Here is a 20,294-nt window from a genome sequence, read left to right on the forward strand (position 1 = left end):
AGAATCCACCTGCCAATGCAGGGGACACAGGTTCGATCCCTGGTCCAGGAAGGTCCCACATGCCACGGAGCAAATAAGCCTGTGTACCACAACTACTGAACCTGCACTCTAGAGCCCACGAGCCACCATTACTGAGCCCACATGCCACAACTGCTGATGCCTGCAAGCCCATGCTCTGCAACAAGAGAAGCCAACACAATGAGAAACCCATGTACTGCAATGAAGAGCAGCCCCTGCTCAAAGCAACCAGACAAAGCCCATGCACAGCACCAAAGACCCAATGCTGCCAAAAATAAAAAAATAAAACTGCATCCAAAAAAAAACCAAAAAAACTGAAGAATAAACATAAACCAAGGAGGTGAAAAACCTATATCCAAAAACTATAAAACACTGATGAAGGAAACTGAAGATTAGTCAAAGAAATGGAAACATATACCATGGCTTTGGATTAGAGGAATTAATATTGTTAAAATGGCCATACTACCCAAGGCAATATACAGATTTAATGCAATTCCTGTCAAAATACCCATGACATTTTTCATAGAACTAGGATAATCCTAAAATTTATATGGAGATGTTGAGAGCTCAAGATGGTGGAGTAGAAGGATGTAAGCTCACCCCCTTCTTAGGAAAACACCAAAATCACAACTAACTGCTGAACAACCATTGCCAAAAAATGATGGAACACACCAAAAAAGATACCCTAAGACAAAAAAGAAGCCACAGTGAGATGGTAGGATGGGCACAATTGTGATAAAATCATATCCCATACCCACTGGTGAATGACCCAGAAACTGGAAAACAATTATACCACAGAAGTTATCCCACAGGAGTGAAAGTTTTGAGCCCCACATCAGGCTTCCCAGCCTGGGGGTCCGGCAACAGGAGGAGGAGTCCCCAGAGAATCTGGCTATGAAGGCCAGCGGGGTTTGATTGCAGGACTTCCACAGACTGGGGGAAAAAGAATCTCCATTCGTGGAGGATGCACACAAAGTCTTGTGTGTACCAGGATCCAGGGAAAAAAAGCAGTGAACCCATAAGAGACTGGACCAAACCTACCTGCAAGTATTGGAGGGTCTCCTGCAAAGGTGGGGGGCAGCTGGGGCTCACTGCAGGGAAAAAGAACACTGGCAGCAGCAGTTCTGGGAAGTCCCCACTGGCATGAACCCTCCTGGAGGCCACCATTAGCCCTACCAAACAGCCTAGTCTCCAGTGCTGGGTCACCTAAGGTCAAATAACAAACAGGGCAGGAACACAGCCCCACCCATCAGCAGACAAGTGGCTTAAACTCTCCCTGAGCATGGCCCTGCCCACCAGAGGGACAAGACCCAGATCCACCCACCACTGACCAGGAACCAGCCCCTCCCGTCAGGAAACCTGCACAATCCTCTTAGACAGCCTTATCTACCAGAGGGCAGAGAGCAGAAAAAAGAACTACAATCCTGCAACCTGTGGAACAGAAAATGCAATCACAGAAAGTTAGTCAAAATGAAATGGCAGGGACTTCCCACATGGTGGGAGTTGTGGACTTCCCACCACAACTACTGAGTCTGCACTCTAGAGCCTGTGAATCACAGCTACTGAGCCCGCATGCCGCAACTACTGAAGCCTGCGTGCCTAGAGCCTGTGCTCCACAACAAGAGAAGCCACCACAATGAGAAGCCTGCACACTACAACAAAGAATAACCCCCACTTGCCACAACTAAAGAAAGCCCACGCACAGCAACAAAGACCCAACACAGCCAAAAATAAATTAATTAAATAAATAATTTTTTAAAAAATGAGATGGCAGAGGAATTTGTCCCAGATGAAGGAACAAGATGAAACCCCAGAAAACAACTGACCTCCAGAAAACAACTAGTTGAAGTCGAGATAGCCAATCTACCAGAAAAAGAATTCAGAATAATAATAGTTAAGATGATCCAAGATCTCAGAAAAAGAATGGAGGCAAGGATCAGGAAATGCAAGGAATGTTTAACAAAGACCTAAAGAACTAAAGAACAAACAGACAGAGATGAACAATACAATAACTGAAATGAATACACTAGAAGGGATCAATAGCAGAATACATGAGGCAGAAGAATAGATAAGCGACCTGGAAGACAGAATGGTGGAAATCACTGCCACAGATCAGAATAAAGAAAAAAGACTGAAAAAAATGAAGACAGTATAAGAGACCTCTGGGACAATATTAAATGCACTAACATTCACTTTATAGGGGTCCCAAAAGGAGAAGAGAGAGAGAAAGAACCTGAAAAAATATTTGTACAGATAATAGTTGAAAACTACCCTAACATGGGAAAGGGAACAGTCACCCTAGTCCAGGAAGTGAAGAGAGTCCCAGACAGGATAAACCCAAGGAGGAACATGCTGAGACACATAGTAATCAAACTAACAAAAATTAAAGACAAAGAAAAAATATTAAAAGCAACAAGGGAAAAACGAAAAATAACATACAGAGGAACACTGGTAAGGTTATCAGCTGATTACTCAGCAAAACCTCTCCAGGCCAGAAGGCAGTGGCATGATATATTTAAAGTGATGAAAGGATAGAACCCACAACAAAAAATACTCTACCCAGCAAAGTTCTCATTCAGATGTGATGGAGAAATCAAAAGCTTCACAGACAAGCAAAGGCTAAGAGAGTTCAGCACCACTAGACCAGCTTTGCAACAAATGTTAAAGGAACTTCTCTAGGTGAAAGAGACCAGCAACTTAAAACAACCTTGTACATATATAGACTGCTACATCAAAACCTAATGGGAACTACAAAACAAAAGACTACAATAGATAGACACACACAAAAAGAAAAAGCAACCCAAACCACAGCACTAAAGCTGGTCATCAAACCACAAGAGAAGAGAACAAAAGAGGAGGGGAAGAAAAAGACCTACAAAAACAAACCCAAAACAATGAAGAAAATGACAATAGGAACATACATATCAATAATTACCTTAAACGTAAATGGATTAAATGCTCCACCCAAAAGACATAGACTGGCTGAATGGTTACAAAAATAAGATGTGTATATATGCTGTCTAAAGAGACCCACTTCAGACCTAGGGACACATACAGGCTAAAAGTGAGGGGATGGAAAAAGGTATTCCATGTAAATGGAAATCAATAGAAACCTGAAGTATCAATATTCATATCAGACAAAATAGACTTTGAAATAAAGACTGTAATAAATGAGACAAAGAAGGACACTACATAATGATCAAGGGATCAATCCAAGAAGAAGACATAACAATTGTGAATATATATGCAACCAACATAGGAGCACCTCAATATATAGGGCAAATACTAATGGCCATAAAGGGAGAAGTAGACAGTAACACAATAATTGTGGGTGACTTTAACACCCCTCTTTCATCAATGGACAGATCTTCCAGATAGAAAATCAATAAGGAAACACAGGCCTTAAATGACACATTAGACCTGATGGATTTAATTGATATTTATAGAGCATTCCATCAAAAGTAGCAGAATACACATTCTTCTCATGTGCACATGGAACATTCTCGAGGATTGACTACATGCTGGGCCACAAAGTGAGCCTCAGTAAGTTTAAGAAAATTGAAATCATATCAAGCATCTTTTCTGACCACAACACTATGACATTAGAAATCAACTACAAGTAAAAAACACAAACACATGGAGACTAAACAATATGCTACTAAACAGCCAATGGATCACTGAGGAAATCAAAGAGGAAATCAAAAAATACCTAGAGACAAATGAAAACAAAAGCACAGTGAGCAAAAACCTATGGGACGCAGCAAAAGCAGTTCTAAGAGGCAGGTTTATAACAATACAATCTTACCTCAGGAAACAATAAAAATCTCAAGTAAACAACCTAACCTTACACCTAAAGCAACTAGAGAAAGAAGAACAAACAAAATCTAAAGTCAGTAGAAGGAAAGAAATCATGAAGATCAGAGAAGAAATAAATGAAATAGAGATGAAGAAAAGATAGCAAAGATCAGTGAAACTAAAAGCTGGTTCTTTGAAAAGATAGACAAAATTGATAAACCTTAAGCCAAATTCATCAAGAAAAAAAGGGAAATGACTTAAATCAATAAATTAGAAATGAAAAAGGAGAAGTTACAACTGACACCACAGAAATACAAGGGATAATAAGAAAATACTTCAAGCAACTATATTTCAATAAAATGGACAACCTGAAAGAAATGGGCAAATTCTTATAAAGGTACAATCTCCCAAGACTGAATCAAGAAGAAATAGAAAATATGAACAGACCAATCACAAGTACTGAAATTGAAACTGTGATTTTTTTTTTTAGCTGTCAACAGGAGCTTTTATTTTTTTATTTTTTAAAAATGTTTATTTATTTATTTATTTATTTTCTTATTAGTCATCCATTTTATACACATCAGTGTATACATGTCAATCCCAATCTCCCAATTCATCACACCACAACCCCCACCTCCCACTGCTTCCCCCCTTGGTGTCCATACGTTTGTTCTCTACTTCTGTCTCTCAATTTCTGCTCTGCAAACCGGTTCATCTGTACCATTTTCTAGGTTCCACATATATGCATTAATATATGATATATGTTTTTCTCTTTCTGACTTACTTCACTCTGTATGACAGTCTCTAGATGTCTCTAAGGAGACAAAACCCTGTACTCTGAAAACTATAAGGTGCTGATGAAAGAAAACGAAGACTACACAAGCAGATGGAAAGATATATCATGTTCTTGGATTGGAAGAATCAATACTGTCAAAATAACTGTACTACCCAAAGCAATCTACAGATTCAATGAAATCCCAATCAAGTTACCAATGGCATTTTTCACAGAACTAGAGCAAAAAACTTAAAATTTGTATGGAGACACAAAAGACCCTGAATAGCCAAAGTAATCTTGAGAAAGAAAAATGGAGCTGGAGGAATCAGGCTCCCTGACTTCAGACCATACTACAAAGTTATAGTCATCAAAACAGTATGGTACTGGCACAAAAATAGAAATATAGATCAATGGAAGAGGATAGAAAGCCCAGAAAGAAACCCACACACCTATGGTCAATTAATCTACAGCAAAGGAGGTAAGATGAAGCAATGGAGGAAAGACAGTCTCAGTAAATGGTGCTGGCAAAACTGGACAGCTACAAGTAAAAAAATGAAATTAGAACACTCTCTAACACCATACACAAAAATAAACTCCAAATGGATTAAAGACCTAAGTGTAAGACAGGACAATATAAAACTCTTAGAGGAAAACATAGGCAGAACACTCTCTGAATAAATTGCAGCAATATCTTTTTCCATCCATCTTCCAGAGTAATGGAAATAAAAACAATAATAAACAAATGGGACCTAATTAAACTCAAAAGCTTTTTCACAGCAAAGGAAACCATAAACAAGATGAAAAGACAACCTGCAGTATGGGAGAAAATATTTGCAAACAACGTGACCTACAACAGGTTAGTCTCCAAAATTTACAAACAGCTCATGCAGCTTAATATAAAAACAAACAACCCAATCAAAAAATGAGCAGAAAACCTAAATAGACATTTCTCCAAAGAAGACATACAGATGGCCAAGAGGCACATGAAAAGATGTTCAGCATTGATAATTTAAACAAATGCAAATCAAAACTGCAATGAGAAATCACCCCACACCAGTCAGAATTGCTAGCGTCAAAAAACCCAGAAACAATAAATTCTGGAGAGCGCTGGAGAGAGGGAGCCCTGCTGGTGGGAATGTAAATTGGTATAGCCACTGTGGAGAACAGTATGGAGGTTCCATAAAAAACTAAAAATGGAGTTATCATATGATCCTGCAATCCCACTCCTGGGCATATATTTGGAGAAGAACATGGTCCAAAAGGATACATGCACCCCAGTGTTCATTGCAGCACTGTTTATAATAGCCAAGACATGGAAGCAACCTAAATGTCCATCAACAGATGAATGAATAAAGAAGATGTGGCACATGTATACAATGGAATATTACTCAGCCGTTAAAAAGAATGAAATAATGCCATTTGCAGCAACATGGATGAACCTAGAGATTGTCATAATGAGTGAAGTAGGTCAGACAAAGACAAATATCGTATGATATCGCTTATATGTGGAATCTAAAAAAAATGATACAAATGAACTTATTTACAAAACAGAAACAGACTCTCAGAGTTAGAGAAGGAACTTATGGTTACCAGAGGGGGGTGGTGGGAGGGATAGTTAGGGAGTTTGGGATTGATTGATTGTTAAAATGGATAACCGGGCTTCCCTGGTGGTGCAGTAGTTAAGAATCTGCCTGCCAATGCAGATTGGGGACACGGGTTTGAGCCCTGGTCCAGGAAGGTCCCACATGCAGCGAAGCAACTAAGCCCATGCACCACAACTACTGAGCCTATGTTCTAGAGCCCGCAAGCCACAACTACTGAAGCCCTCACGCCTAGAGCCCATGCTCCGCAACAAGAGAAGCCACTGCAACGTGAAGCCCGTGCACCGCAAAGAAGAGTAGCCCCCGCTTTCCACAACTAGAGAAAGCCTGTGCACAGTAACAAAGACTCAACTCAGCCAAATAAATTTTTAAAAAATAAATGGATAACCAACCGGGACCTACTGTACAGCACAGGGAACTCTGCTCAATATTATGTAACTACCTAAATGGGAAAAGAATTTTTTAGAAAGAATAGATACATGTATACGTATAACTGAATCACTTTGCTGTACACCTGGAACTAACACAACATTGTTAATAAACTATACTCCAATATAAAATAAAAAGTTAAAATAAAATAAAATTTATATGGAACCACAAAACTCCCTGAATTCCCAAAGCAATCCTGAGAAAAAAGAAGAAAGCTGGAGGCATAACACTTCCAGACTTCAGATAATCCTATACAGTAATCAAAACAGCATGGTATTGGCACAAAAACAGACATATGGACCAATGGAAGAGAATAGAGAGTCCAGAAATAAACCCACACACCTACAGTCAATTAATTTACAACAAAGGAGGCAAGAATATACATGAAGAAAAGACAGTCTCTTCAGCAGGTGGTTTTGGGAAAAATGGACAGCCACATATAAAACAATGACATTAGAACATTCCTTCACACCATATACAAAAACTCAAAGTGGTTTAAAGACCTAAATGTAAAACCTGAAACCATAAAACTCCTAGAAGAGAAGATTTGCAGAACACACTTAGATAAAATCATAACAATATTTTCTTGGATCATTCTCCTAAGGCAAAAGAAATAAAAGCAAAAAACACCCCAACTGGGACCTACTTAAACTTAAAAGCTTTCACACAACAAAAGAAACCATCAACAAAACAGAAAGACAAGCTACAGAATGGGAGAAAATATTTGCAAATGGTATGAAGAATAGGGGTAATAATCAAAATATGTAATCAGCACATACAGCTCAATATCAAAAAAAAAATCCAATTTAAAAATGGGCAGAAGACCCGAATAGACATTTTTCCAAAGAAGACATACAGGTGGCTAACTGGCACATGGAAAGATGTTCAGCATTGCTAGTCATTAGAGAAATACAAATCAAAATTATGAGATATTACCTCACATCTGTCAGAATATCATCAAAAAGTCTACAAGTAACAAACATTGACAAGGATGTGGAGAAAAGGGAACCCTCATACACTGTTGGTGGGAGTGTAAATTCGTGCAGCAAATGTGGAAAACAGTATGGAGCTTCCTCAAAAAACTAAAAATAGAACTATTATGTGATCCAGCAATTCCACTGCTGGGTATATATCCAAAGAAAATGAAAACACAAATCAAAAAGATATATTAACCCCAATGTTTATAGCAGCATTATGTACAATTGCCAAGATATTGAAGCAATCTAAGTATCCATCAACAGATGAATGGATAAAGAAGATGCGGTATGTATATATACAATGGAATATTACTCAGCTGTAAAAAAGAATGAAATTCTGCCATTTGCAACAATGTGAATGGACCTAGAGAGTATTATGCTTAGTGAAAAAGTCAGACAAAGACAAATACTCTATGTTATCATAGAGTATCTAAAAGCTAAAACAAATGAATGTATATAATAAAACAGAAACAGTCCTACAGATATAGAGAACAAGCTAGTGGTTACCAGTGGAGAGTGGGAAAAGGGGAGGGACAAGATAGGAATAAGGGATTAAGAGATACAAACTACTATGAATAAAATAGATAAGCAACAAGGATATTGTACAGCACAGGGAAATATAGTCATTGTTTTGTAATAACATTAAATGGAGTATAATCTTTAAAAATAATGAAAATAATATAATATTGTAAATCAACTATACTTCAATAAAAAAGAGACAAATTGGAACATATTAAGCTATCAATTATAGGTGTCAATTTTAATTTTTATTATAGTTATTTTGATATCAAATATCATTTTCATTATTTCCTTTATAATTTCTATTTGATTTTCATTGAGTTCTAGTGACAGTTTCATAATGGAGTATGTAAATTAATTTAAAATATACTCCTTTGCTTATTCTCTTTTAGGACTTTTGCATGGCTTGGAAACAGGAATCAGAATTTACAAAGAGAGATAGAGCTGCCAGAGTCATTCAGAAGGCCTGGAAAAGTTTCCTTGTGAGTTTATTTCGGTTTTTTGCAGCTTTATTGAGATGTAATTGATATAGTTCACCTGTTTAAAGTATACAATTCAGGGACTTCCTTGGCGGTCCAGTGGTTAAGACTTTGCCTTCCAATGCAGGGGGTGTGGGTTTGATCCCTGGTTGGGGAACTAAGATCCCACGTGCCTTGTGGCCAAAAAACCAAAACATGGAACAGAAGCAATATTGTAACAAATTCAATAAAGACTTTAAAAAATAATAAAGTATACAATTCAACAGCTTTTAGTATATTAAAGAGTTGTATACCACCCTTTGCTTTATAAGTAGACTTTTTTTAAGTTTCAAAAAATTAGCATTAATTAATTATCTTATTAACCTCACTAATATTTATTGAGTTTCTGATCTGGGCCAGGCACTTTGATAATGGCTACTATGAGCAAAAGTATCACTAATTGGCTTATTTGGCTTTCACCTCTAAACATTTTATATCTTGACTCTGGAATCAGGTTTGTGAGCAAGTGTTAGGGATACATTCACTCATTTAATATTTATTCAGTACCTACTCTTGAGGACGTAAAGTATATCTGGATTAATGTAGTAGTTTTTCACCATGCTCTAGTCTGAGTAGAATTAGTCTCCTTATCCAATAAGAAATATTCCAATTTGATTTACTGGGTTAGGTGAGAGCCAAGAGGTGAAATAACTTCTCTCTTTTCTCTAGGATAGCATCAACACTCTGTGTGTGAAGTGGTATGGCTCTCTTTCTAGCACACAAAAGTACCTTTATATCAGTTAATGATGTCTTGAAAAATAATTTCCATTATTTGCCTATGCTGGGGCACAACTATTGATTTCCAACACTAAAAAAAAAAGAATTTCCTTTAAAATCTACTATTCCTTTGTTGGTCTCTAACAGCATACTTGTCATCTAGGCTTAAGCTTTTCTGTCATTTGTAATTCTTCTCTCCCACATTCAAATCCAATCAGCCACATACCTTTGAACACCTGTTATGTTCCTGACACTGTGCTAGGCATTTTACAATACATTCTTGTGTTTAAGGAGCTTCAGTAGAGAAGCCATGTACATAAACAAACGTGTGTGTGTGTATTTTAACAAGATGGTAGACTGAACACACATTTTCACTTTCTATCCTTCTAGAACCCAACTGAAGTGACAATGTATAGAAAGTTAACCCATAACAGAGAGAAGGGAGTTCATGAGCAAATAGGAAATTTTATCTCATACCAAAAATAAATGGTAGTATCCTGTTGGACATATCTATGTAGAAGACTTGCCTATACATACCTTAAAGGGGCACTAATGAGATAGCTCGTTTGTCATTGGAACCCTAGAAAGGACGTCAATTAGGATTTAGCAATTTAAAAAGGCTAAAAGGAGAATGACTATAGACAATAGGGTTAATTGAAGGTCTGTACATGGAACAGCTGTGCCAGTTGTCTGCACTGTCACTTCAAGACCCAAAGCTATAGGCAGGTGGTTATTTATCATTAGTCAAAAATCTACTGGTAGATGGATATTTACCATTGTGCATATAAGAGAAACAAACCCAGAGTAGCCCACAGCTTTGGAAAGATGGCAGAGGTAGAGCCAATAAAAAAGATCCCTTTGGTTCCAGAAAATCTCCTGAAAAAGAGGAAGGCTTATCAGACCCTCAAAGCCACCCAGGCAAAGCAGGTGCTTTTGCAAAGGAAGGAGCAGAGGAAAGGAGAAAAACTCAAGTTTAAGCAACTAGAATGGTTCCTACATGAGTCCTGGTGGCAACTACGTGACAAGGTGCGACTCAGACGAGAAGTGAAACCTCGTGGCTTGGAAGTGCCAGATAAACACTCCTTAGTCTTTGTTGTACACATCCAAATGATTAATGGGGTGAGTTTACTGGTGCAGAGGACCATTGCAAGACTTGGCCTGAATAAGATTTTCAGTGATGTCTTTATGAAAGTAACCCCTTAAACCATAAAAGCACTTCATATAGTGGAAACTTATGTGACCTGGGGATTTGCAAATCTGAAGTCTGTTCAGGAACTCATCTTTAAATGTGGACAAGCCAAGGTCAAGAATAAAATCGTCACACTGACAGACAACACAGTGATTGGGGAGCACCTGGGGAAGTTTGGTGTCGTTTGCTTGGAAGACCTCATTCATGGAGTTGCCTTCCCAGGGAAGGATTTTCAGGTGATCTCAGGGTTCTTGTGCCCTTTGCAACTCTAAGTAGCCTATTGTGCTACCAAGAATAGAGGGGGCTTCCTCAAGGAAGTGGGCTCACCTGGTTATCAAGGTGAATGCATCAATCAACTCATCTGGCAGCTGAACTAAACCCAGAATATCTGAAAGCACAGTGCATTGGAAGCATGTATTTTTGTTTTATGGAATTGTTACCCATTATCTTCAAGGAAGATTATTTTCTGCTTTATCTTCAGAAACTGGAGGTAAAAGGTCAGGAAAAAGATGATGATGTTCACAGCAGGCAGTTTTCATCCCACCTCAGTTCCAAGGAAAATTTCCTGTGTGTCTTCTGTGATGACCACCATCCACCACTGAAACCAGCAAAGATTCACTCCATGGAGAAAGGAGTCCTGTTTTATCACATCTTCTATCCTGGGGTTTAATGTTGGTGAATGAATACCCAAGCATGAATACAGGACAGCAGTGAACCGAGCCCAGGGCCTTGTTTTGGAAAGAACTTGAAATACAATTGGAAAGAAGCACACAAAAATAATGCTCTCTGCTGTGAGTCCATGTTCTAACTTCAGTGACAGCTTGGCAAGCTCTCAGACGTGGCTGTCCCTAGGTGTATCTGGTAACTTCCTTATCCTTGCCTGCAATTGGCTTAGTTCTTTTCTCTAGCTCAGAATTTTAACCTACTCTTGGATCTGTGAGACAGATGGACCCTTTCCCCAGCCAAATGGAGTGTTTCCTGTTAAGAACATGGTGGTAGATTGCTGAGCCCCTGTGCCATTTATGACTCAGGGAAATGCCCACCATTTATTTCTGCTGGGCTTCAAGATGGAATTTTCTGGTTTCCCTGATGATCAGTCCTCTTCTTAAAACCCAAATCAGAAGCTGAAAAAGAATGGATATATGTATAACTGATCCACTTTGCTGTACACCTGAAACTAACACAACATTGTAAATCAACTATAACACAACATAAGTAAAAATTAAAAAAAAAAACAAGGGACTTCCCTGGCAGCCCAGTGGTTAAGACTCTGCGCTTCCAATGCAGGGGGTGCAGGTTCAATCCCTGGTCAGAGAAATAAGATCTCATATGCTGTGCAGTAGCACAGCATCCCCCCCACCAAAAAGAAACAAACCCTGAAGGATTATCTCTTTAAAAAATTTACGTGAACCATCTGGGAAAGCTAGTTCTAGCATGGATTTGGTACTCCACAGTAAAACCCTCTTAATTTTAGTATTTGAGAGATGCCTTGTGTTATTGCTGGCTACCTGACCATACTTCCTCTAAGAAAGTCTGTTCATTAACCCACTTCACAAAGGCCCAAGGCAATCTTCCCATTCATGAGTGTGAACAGTGGAAAACCAGAGACTTACACAAAAGCACAGGATACTTACACTAGCTCCCTAGAAAAATTGACACAGACCTTCATTTGTCACTACTAATGGACAATCACCTGACATTTAAGGAAAACCAATGATGTAGAAACAGAAAGAAAAGAAAAAGAAATAACAGAATCTGAAGGAAATAAAAATGGTAATCAATTTAGCTTAGATCATTATGTTGAATGGCTCTAGGAAGGTTGTATCTGGAGACTAAATAGTACACCACGCAATAGAAGGTATGACTGAGAAGCTGGATTTAAAAAGACATTAGAGGGAGGTAGAGTCAAGATGGTGGTGTGGGAAGATGTGGAGTTAACATCTCCCCACACCTGGGGTGACTGCCAGCTACTGGTGGGAGACTCTGACACCCAAGGAGATGGGAGGAACCCCAAAGTGAACCAGTAGGACATAGGGGGACTGAAGGGGTGAGGAGAAGTGGAGTCCAGACGGGATCAGCACCCCAGAAGCTGGGGAGATCAGGAGAGGCAGGCAGGAGGGACTCTCTGAGAAGAGCAGGAGAGGACCAGAGAGCGATTGCCTGGCCCACTCAAGCCCAGGAAGCCTGCTGGGCTCCCAGGTGAGGTCCCCTGCCGTGCCTGGACCCCTTCTGTTCCTTGAACCTAAGCCCCACTCCCCACAGCCCCCAGGGCCTTTTCCAGTCCTGTAGGTCCTGAGCATTGGCCCCACCCACCACCCAAAACTTGCACTTGCTTAAGCCCCCCGCTCCACAGCCAAGGCCTTTGCCTCCCCTCCCTTTTCCCTCCTCTTTTTTATTATTGTGGTACTAATGTACCTTCTGGTTTCTGATTCATCTATATTTTTATTTTTATATTCTTCCTAACATATCTGTTAGTTTCCTAGTCTAATTTTATTTTTTACCTTGTTGTTGCTTTTTTTTTTTTTTTTTTTTGCCACCCCAGGTGGCTTGCACGATCTTGGTTCATGAGCCTGGAGCTGGGCCAAATCTCCTATGGTGGGAGTTCCAAGTCTGAACCACTGGACTAACAGAGAACCTCAGACTCCAGAGAATATTCACTGGAGTGAGGTCTCACAGAGCTCATCATCTCAGCACCAAGACCCAGCTCTACACAATAGCCTACAAACTCCAGTGTTGGAAACCTCAGCCAAACAACTAGTAAGACAGGAATGCAATCCCACTCATTTAAAAAAAAAAAGAGAGAGAGAGATGGCAAAAAAATATGTCACAGATGAAGGAGCAAGGTAAAAACCTACAAGACCAAATAAATGAAGAGGAAATAGGCAATCTACCTGAAAAAGAATTCAGTGTAATGACAGTAAAGATGATCCAGAATCTCAGAAATAGAATGGAGGCACAGATTGAGAAAATACAAGAAATGTTTAACAAAGATGTACAAGAACTAAAGAACAAACAAACAGAGATGAACAACACAATAACTGAACTGAAAAATACACTAGAAAGATCAATAACAGAATAATGGAGGCAGAAGAATGAATAAGTGAGCTGGAAGACAAAATAGTGGAAATAACTGCCAAGGAACAGAATAAAGAAAAAAGAATGAAAAGAATTGAAGACAGTCTCAGAGACCTCTGGGACAACAATAAACACACCAACATTCGAATTATAGGGGTCCCAGAAGAAGAAGAGAAAAAGAAAGGGTCTGAGAAAATATTTGAAGTGATTATAGTTGAAAACTACCCTAACATGGGAAGGAAATAGTCACCCAAGTCCAGGAAGCACAGACAGTCCCATACAAGATAAACCCTAGGAAAAACACACCAAGGCACATGTTAATCAAACTAAGAAAAAATAAATTCAAAGAAAATATATTAAAATCAGCAAGGGAAAAACAAAAAATAAAATACAAAAGAATCCCCATAAGGTTATCAGCTGATTTTTCAGTGGAAACTCTGCAGGCCAGAGAGAGTGGCAGGATATACTTAAAGTGATGAAAGAGAAAAACCTACAACCAGGATTACTCTACCCAGCAGGATCTCATTCAGATTCAATGGAGAAGTCAAAAGCTTTTCAGACAAGCAAAAGCTAAGAGAATTCAGCACCACCAAATAACTTTACAACAAATGCTAAAGGAACTTCTCTAAGTGGGAAATGCAAGAGAAGAAAAAGACCCACAAAAACAAACCCAAAACAATTAAGAAAATGGGAATAGGAACACACGTATCGATAATAACCTTGAATGTAAATGGATTAAATGCTCCAACCAAAAGACACAGACTGGCTGAATGGATACAAGAGCAAGATCCATATATATGCTGTCTACAAGAGACCCACTTCAGACCTAGGGACACATACAGCCTGAAAGTGAAGGGATGGAAAAAGATATTCCATGCAAATGGAAATCCAAAGAAAGCTGGAGTAGCAACACTCATATCAGATAAAATAGACTTTAAAATAAAGACTGTTACAAGAGATAAGGAGAGACAGTACATAATGATCAAAGGATCAATCCAAGTAGAAGCTATAACAATTATAAATGTTTATGCACCCAACATAGGAGCACCTCAATACATAAGGCAAATGCTAACAACCATGAAAGGAGAAATCGACAGTAGAAAATCCTAAAGTTGTCACCAGAAAACTACTAGAACTAATCACTGAATTTGGTAAGCTTGCAGGATACAAAATTAATGCACAGAAATCTCTGGCATTCCTATACACCAACAACGAAAAATCAGAAAGAGAAATTAAGGAAACACTCCCATTTACCATTGCAACAAAAAGAATAAAATACTTAGGAATAAACCTGCCTAAGGAGGCAAAAGACTTATACTCAGAAAACTATAAAACACTGATGAAAGAAATCAAAGATGACATAAACAGATGGAGAAATATACCATGTACTTGGATAGGAAGAATCAATATTGTGAAAATGACTATGCTACCCAAAGCAATCTACAGATTCAATGCAATCCCTATCAAACTACCAACAGCATTCTTCACAAAATTAGAACAAAAAATTTTAAAATTCGTATGGAAACACAAAAGACCCCGCAAAACCAAACAATCTTGAGAAAGCAAAACGGAGCTGGAGGAATCAGGCTCCCTGACTTCAAACTATACCACAGAGCTACAGTAATCAAAACAGTATGGTAATGGCACAAAAACAGAAATATAGATCAACAGTACAGAATAGAATGCCCAAAGATAAATCCATGCACATATGGGCACCTAATCTATGACAAAGGAGGCAAGAACATACAATGGAGAAAAGACAGCTTCTTCAATAAGTGGTGCCAGGAAAACTGGAGAGCTACATGTAAAAGAATGAAATTAGAACACTGCCTAACACCATACACAAAAATAAACTCCAAATGGATTAAAGGCTTAAATGTAAGACCAGACACTATAAAACTCTTAGAGGAAAACATAGGAAAAACACTCTTTGACATAAACTACAGCAAGATCTTTTTTGACCCACCTCCTAGAGTAATGGAAATAAAAACAAAAATAAACAAATGGGACCTATGAAACTTAAAAGCTTTTGCACAGCAAAGGAAACCATAAACAAATGAAAATACAGCCCTCAGAATGGGAGAAAGTATTTGCAAATGAAACAACAGACAAAGGATTAATCTCCAAAATATACAAACAGCTCATGGAACTCAATATCTAAAAAACAAACAATCCAGGGTAAAAATGGGCAGAAGACCTAAATAGACATTTCACCAAGGAAGACATACAGATGGCCAAGAGTCACATGAAAAGATGCTCCACATCACTAATTATTAGAGAAATGCAAACCAAAACTACAATGAGGTATCACCTCACACCAGTCAGAATGGCCATTATCAAAAAATCTAGAAACAATAAGTGCTGGAAAGGGTGTGGTGAAAAGGGAACCCTCCTGCACTGTTGGTGGGAATGTAAATTGATACAACCACTATGGAAAACAGTATGGAGGTTCCTTAAAAAACTAAAAATAGAATTACCATATGACCCAGCAATCCCACTACTGGGCATATACCCAGAGAAAACCATAATTCAAAAAGAGACATGTGGACTTCCCTGGTGGCACAGTGGTTGAGAGTCCACCTGCCGATGCAGGAGACACTGGTTCATGCCCCGGTCCTGGAAGATCCTTTATGTCGTGGAGCGGCTGGGCCCGTGAGCCATGGCCGCTGGTCCTGTGCGTCCGGAGCCTGTGCTCCGCAACAGGAGAGGCCACAACAGTGAGAGGCCCGCGTACCGCAGGAAAAAAAAAGAGACATGTACCACAATGTTCATTGCAGCACTATTTACAATAGCCAGGACATGGAACCAACCTAAATGTCCATCAACAGATGAATGGATAAAGAAGATGTGACCCATATATACAATGGAATATTATTCAGCCATAAAAAGAAATGAAATTGAGTTATTTGTAGTGAGGTGGATGGACCTAGTGTCTGTTATACAGAGTGAAGTTAGTCAGAAAGAGAAAAACAAATACCATATGCTAACACATATGTATGGAATCTAAAAAAAAAAAAAAAAATGGTACTCATGAACCTAGTTGCAGGGCAGGAATAAAGAGGTAGACATAGAAAATGGGTTTGAGGACATGGGGTGGGAGGGCAAAGCTGGGGCGAAGTGAGGGTAGCATCCACATATACACACTACCAAATGTAAAATAGTTGGCTCATGGGAAGCAGCAGCATAGCACAGGGAGATCGGCTTGGTGCTTTGCGATGACCTAGAGGGGTGGGATAGGGAGGATGGGAGGGAAGCTCAAGAGGGAGTGGATATGGGGACATGTGTATGCATGTGGCTGATTCGCTTTGTTGTGCAACAGAAACTAACACAGTATTGTGAAACAATTATACACCAATAAAGATCTTTAAAAATTTTTTTTTAATCTGGCAAAATGTCTGAACTTTATGGGTTGATATTCCCTTTTGTTCTTTGTTGGTATTCCATTTAAATATTGTAAAACTTTGAAATAATGCTACCTTTATCACCACAAACACTACCAATATAAAATTGGTAGAAACATAAGGGAAAGAGGAGATAAATTAATTAAAATAACTATTACAATTAAAAAATCAAGAGAAAAGTTTGTGTAGAGACTACATTCCTTGTTGCTGCAGCTGATCCCACCTACTGCTCACTATGTTCACTGATGTTCAGCCAGCATCTCAATTGGCCAGAGTACTTTGCCAGGTAGAATAACACAAAACTTACTTTATGGAAGATCATGTTAAATAACTAGAATCCAGCAGAGTCCAGATGTAAGATAAAAAGTGTGTCATACAGAATACTTACCCAATGATGATAGAGCATTGCTCCCAAACCCTGAATGTTTCTTCTGTGATTCATACAGTAGTATAGGTTTCACAGATCATCATGAACCACCATCACAATTCCATTTGTCATTGTTTTTACTCAGCCCTAAAGGGCCAACTAATGTTATCACTTGCACTGAAGCCCTGGACCATCCAGAGAGACTTCTCTTTCTTAGGTTTCACTCAAAACTAACAGATTTTCGGGCTTCCCTGGTGGCGCAGTGGTTGAGAGTCTGGCTGCCGATGCAGGGCACACGGGTTCGTGCCCTGGTCCGGGAAGATCCCACATGCCGCGGAGCGGCTGGGCCCGTGAGCCATGGCCGCTGAGCCTGCGCGTCCGGAGCCTGTGCTCCGCAACAGGAGAGGACACAACAGTGAGAGGCCCGCGTACCTCAAAAAAAAAAAAAAAAGAAAGAAAAACTAGCAGATTTTCAAGACCCTTGTAAATTGTCAGGCAGCACACCAAACTCTAAGGACCCTCAAACTTTGCACAGAAGTGGTAGATGTTTTTTGAAATTTTTTGTTGAAGTGTAGTTGATTTACGATGTTGTGTTGGTTTTGGGTGTACAGCAAAGTTTTTCAGTTATATAAATATATCCTTTTCCATTATAGTTTATTACAAGATATTGAGCATAGTTCCCTATGCTATACAGTAGGTCCTTGTTGGTTATCTATTTTATCTAGAGTAGTGTGTGTATCAGTTAATCCCAAGCTCTTAATTTATCCCTCCCCCCACTTCCCCTTTGGTAATCATAAGTTTGTTTTCTATTTCTTTGAGTCTGTTTTTGTTTGATAACTACATTCATTTGTATCTTTTTTTTTTTTAGATTCCACAAAAAAATAGATAAAATAAAAAATAAAAAGAAGTTAGAAACTCCGAAAAACAACTAACCATGAAAGTCATGGTTCAAATATAAGGCAAATTAATATATTTCTAACCTCTATGTAAAGAGAATAATTTGATTTTTTTTTAATATCTTTATTGGAGTATAATTGCTTTACAATGTTGTTAGTTTCTGCTGTATAGCAAAGTGATTCAGCTATACGTATACATATATCCCCATATCCCCTCCCTCTTGCATATCCTTCCCACCCTCCCTATCCCACCCCCCCCATCCCACCCCTCTAGGTGGTCACAAAGCATGGAGCTGATCTCCCTGTGCTATGTGGTTACTTCCCACTAGCTAGCTATTTTACATTTGGTACTGTATATATGTCAATGCCACTCTCACTTCGTCCCAGCTTACCCTTCCCCCTCCCCATGTCCTCAAGTCCATTCTCTAAGTCTGCGTCTTTATTCCTGTCCTGCCCCTAAGTTCATCGGAACCTTTTTTTTTTTAGATTCCATATATATGTGTTAGCATACAGTATTTGTTTTTCTCTTTCTGACTTACTTCACTCAGTACATTTGATCTTGATTCTAGATACATTCTACTTCAAGTGGCCCAGAGGGTGACTTCTAAATAAAGATGCATAGTTTTAGCATATTATGTGGCCCTGTAATTGAATAATTTGCATAGTCGTAGTAATGTGAATGCAGTTTTTTCTGTAATTTAAGATATTTTTATCAAAGTACTTTGTGTACTTCTTTAAAATAATGTAAAAGAACTTACACTAAAAAGCAAGTCTTTACCCCATCTCACTACCTTCCACCTTCATACTCTAAAGGCAACCACTTTTATCTAACTTTTTGTTTTAGATCTTCTAGTCACTAGTTCCATGCTTCTAAATAATATGCTTATTATATTTTACTTATCAACTTTAGAAGTGATCTGTTGACTTTCTGCAAAGATGATTAAGAATTTACCTTACTTATCCTCCAAAACCCTGCTTATCTCCCCCCTCAGTATCATGTCATTGTTTTAATTCCTCTGTTTCTTACCTTGCTGCTTTAAAGACTTTTGTTTCTTGTTCCATCATGCTAACAAAGGATCACTTGACTCCTTATTATATATGATGAGGATATAAATATCCCTATCCTTTTCTTCACATATCTTGCAGTATTCAAATCCCCAAGTTCCATCACCTCTCCCTTGTCAATATTCACTTGGAGGAGTTTTTCAAATATCCTGAATACAAATCCTTTATTGCAATATAAAATATCATCTTCCAGGGTACCTCACTTCCCTCTTAAAGGTGTTTTTGATAAGTCTTTAATTTTAATAAGATCCAGTTTATCATTTGTTCTTTACGGTTAGTGCTGTCTGTGTCCATTTAAGAAGTGTTTATGTAGAAGGTACTGTCATCAAGATGGTGTCAAAAGTCCAGGTCCCCCAGTGTTCCAGGACGTTTCCTGGGAGGTGCACTCAGGTCTTGCCTCATGGGGATCACTGGGGGAATCTGCAGGGCTCGACCACTGGGGATTTGATAGAGACAGAGAAAAGAGGGGCATGGCTGACAGCAACCTGTGCTCAGATCTTGGCAGTTTGCATTACCGCTTACAGCAATACCTGAGCAGAGATCTCAGCCAGGCTCTGCCCATCTGCAGAGCTGAGCCAGTGGCCCCATCTGGCCAGGGAGCTCAGTTGGCAGTTCTACCTGATATGGGTCCCAAACCAACAGGTTTTACTGACTACAGAAACTGTTTTATGGCCCCACTTAGGCAAGGAAGCAAATTCGCAGCCCCACCCGATTTATGAGCATAGTCTTCAGTCCTGCCCAACCAGGAAGCCTAGCCAGTCACGAAGCCCAGAAACAGATCCAAGCCTATGGCTTTGCCTAATTACTGAGTACAAACTGTAGCCAGGGACTTCCCTGGTTGTGCAGTGGTTAAGAATCCACCTTCCAATGCAGGGGACACAGGTTTGAGCCCTGGTCCGGGAAGACCCCACATGCCGCAGAACACCTAAGCCCATGTGCCACAACTACTAGC

The 20,294-nt window shown here is 39.1% G+C and overlaps 1 protein-coding gene and 1 pseudogene across 1 annotated transcript in view; both read left to right on the forward strand.

Moving 5' to 3' along the window:
• The window catches only part of C8H11orf65 (chromosome 8 C11orf65 homolog), a 123,561-nt gene that overhangs the window by 24,832 nt on the left and 78,435 nt on the right, over positions 1 to 20,294 (forward strand). Inside the window, 1 exon segment of the mRNA XM_019941950.3 lies at positions 8,507 to 8,596. Within this exon segment, the coding sequence (XP_019797509.1) occupies positions 8,516 to 8,596 (81 nt within the window). The 5' untranslated portion in view covers positions 8,507 to 8,515.
• LOC101334417 (large ribosomal subunit protein uL30-like) lies at positions 10,134 to 11,002 on the forward strand (annotated as a pseudogene).

The sequence above is a fragment of the Tursiops truncatus genome, chromosome 8 (genome assembly GCF_011762595.2).
Source record: "Tursiops truncatus isolate mTurTru1 chromosome 8, mTurTru1.mat.Y, whole genome shotgun sequence".
In the NCBI taxonomy this organism is placed as follows: Eukaryota; Metazoa; Chordata; class Mammalia; order Artiodactyla; family Delphinidae; genus Tursiops; species Tursiops truncatus.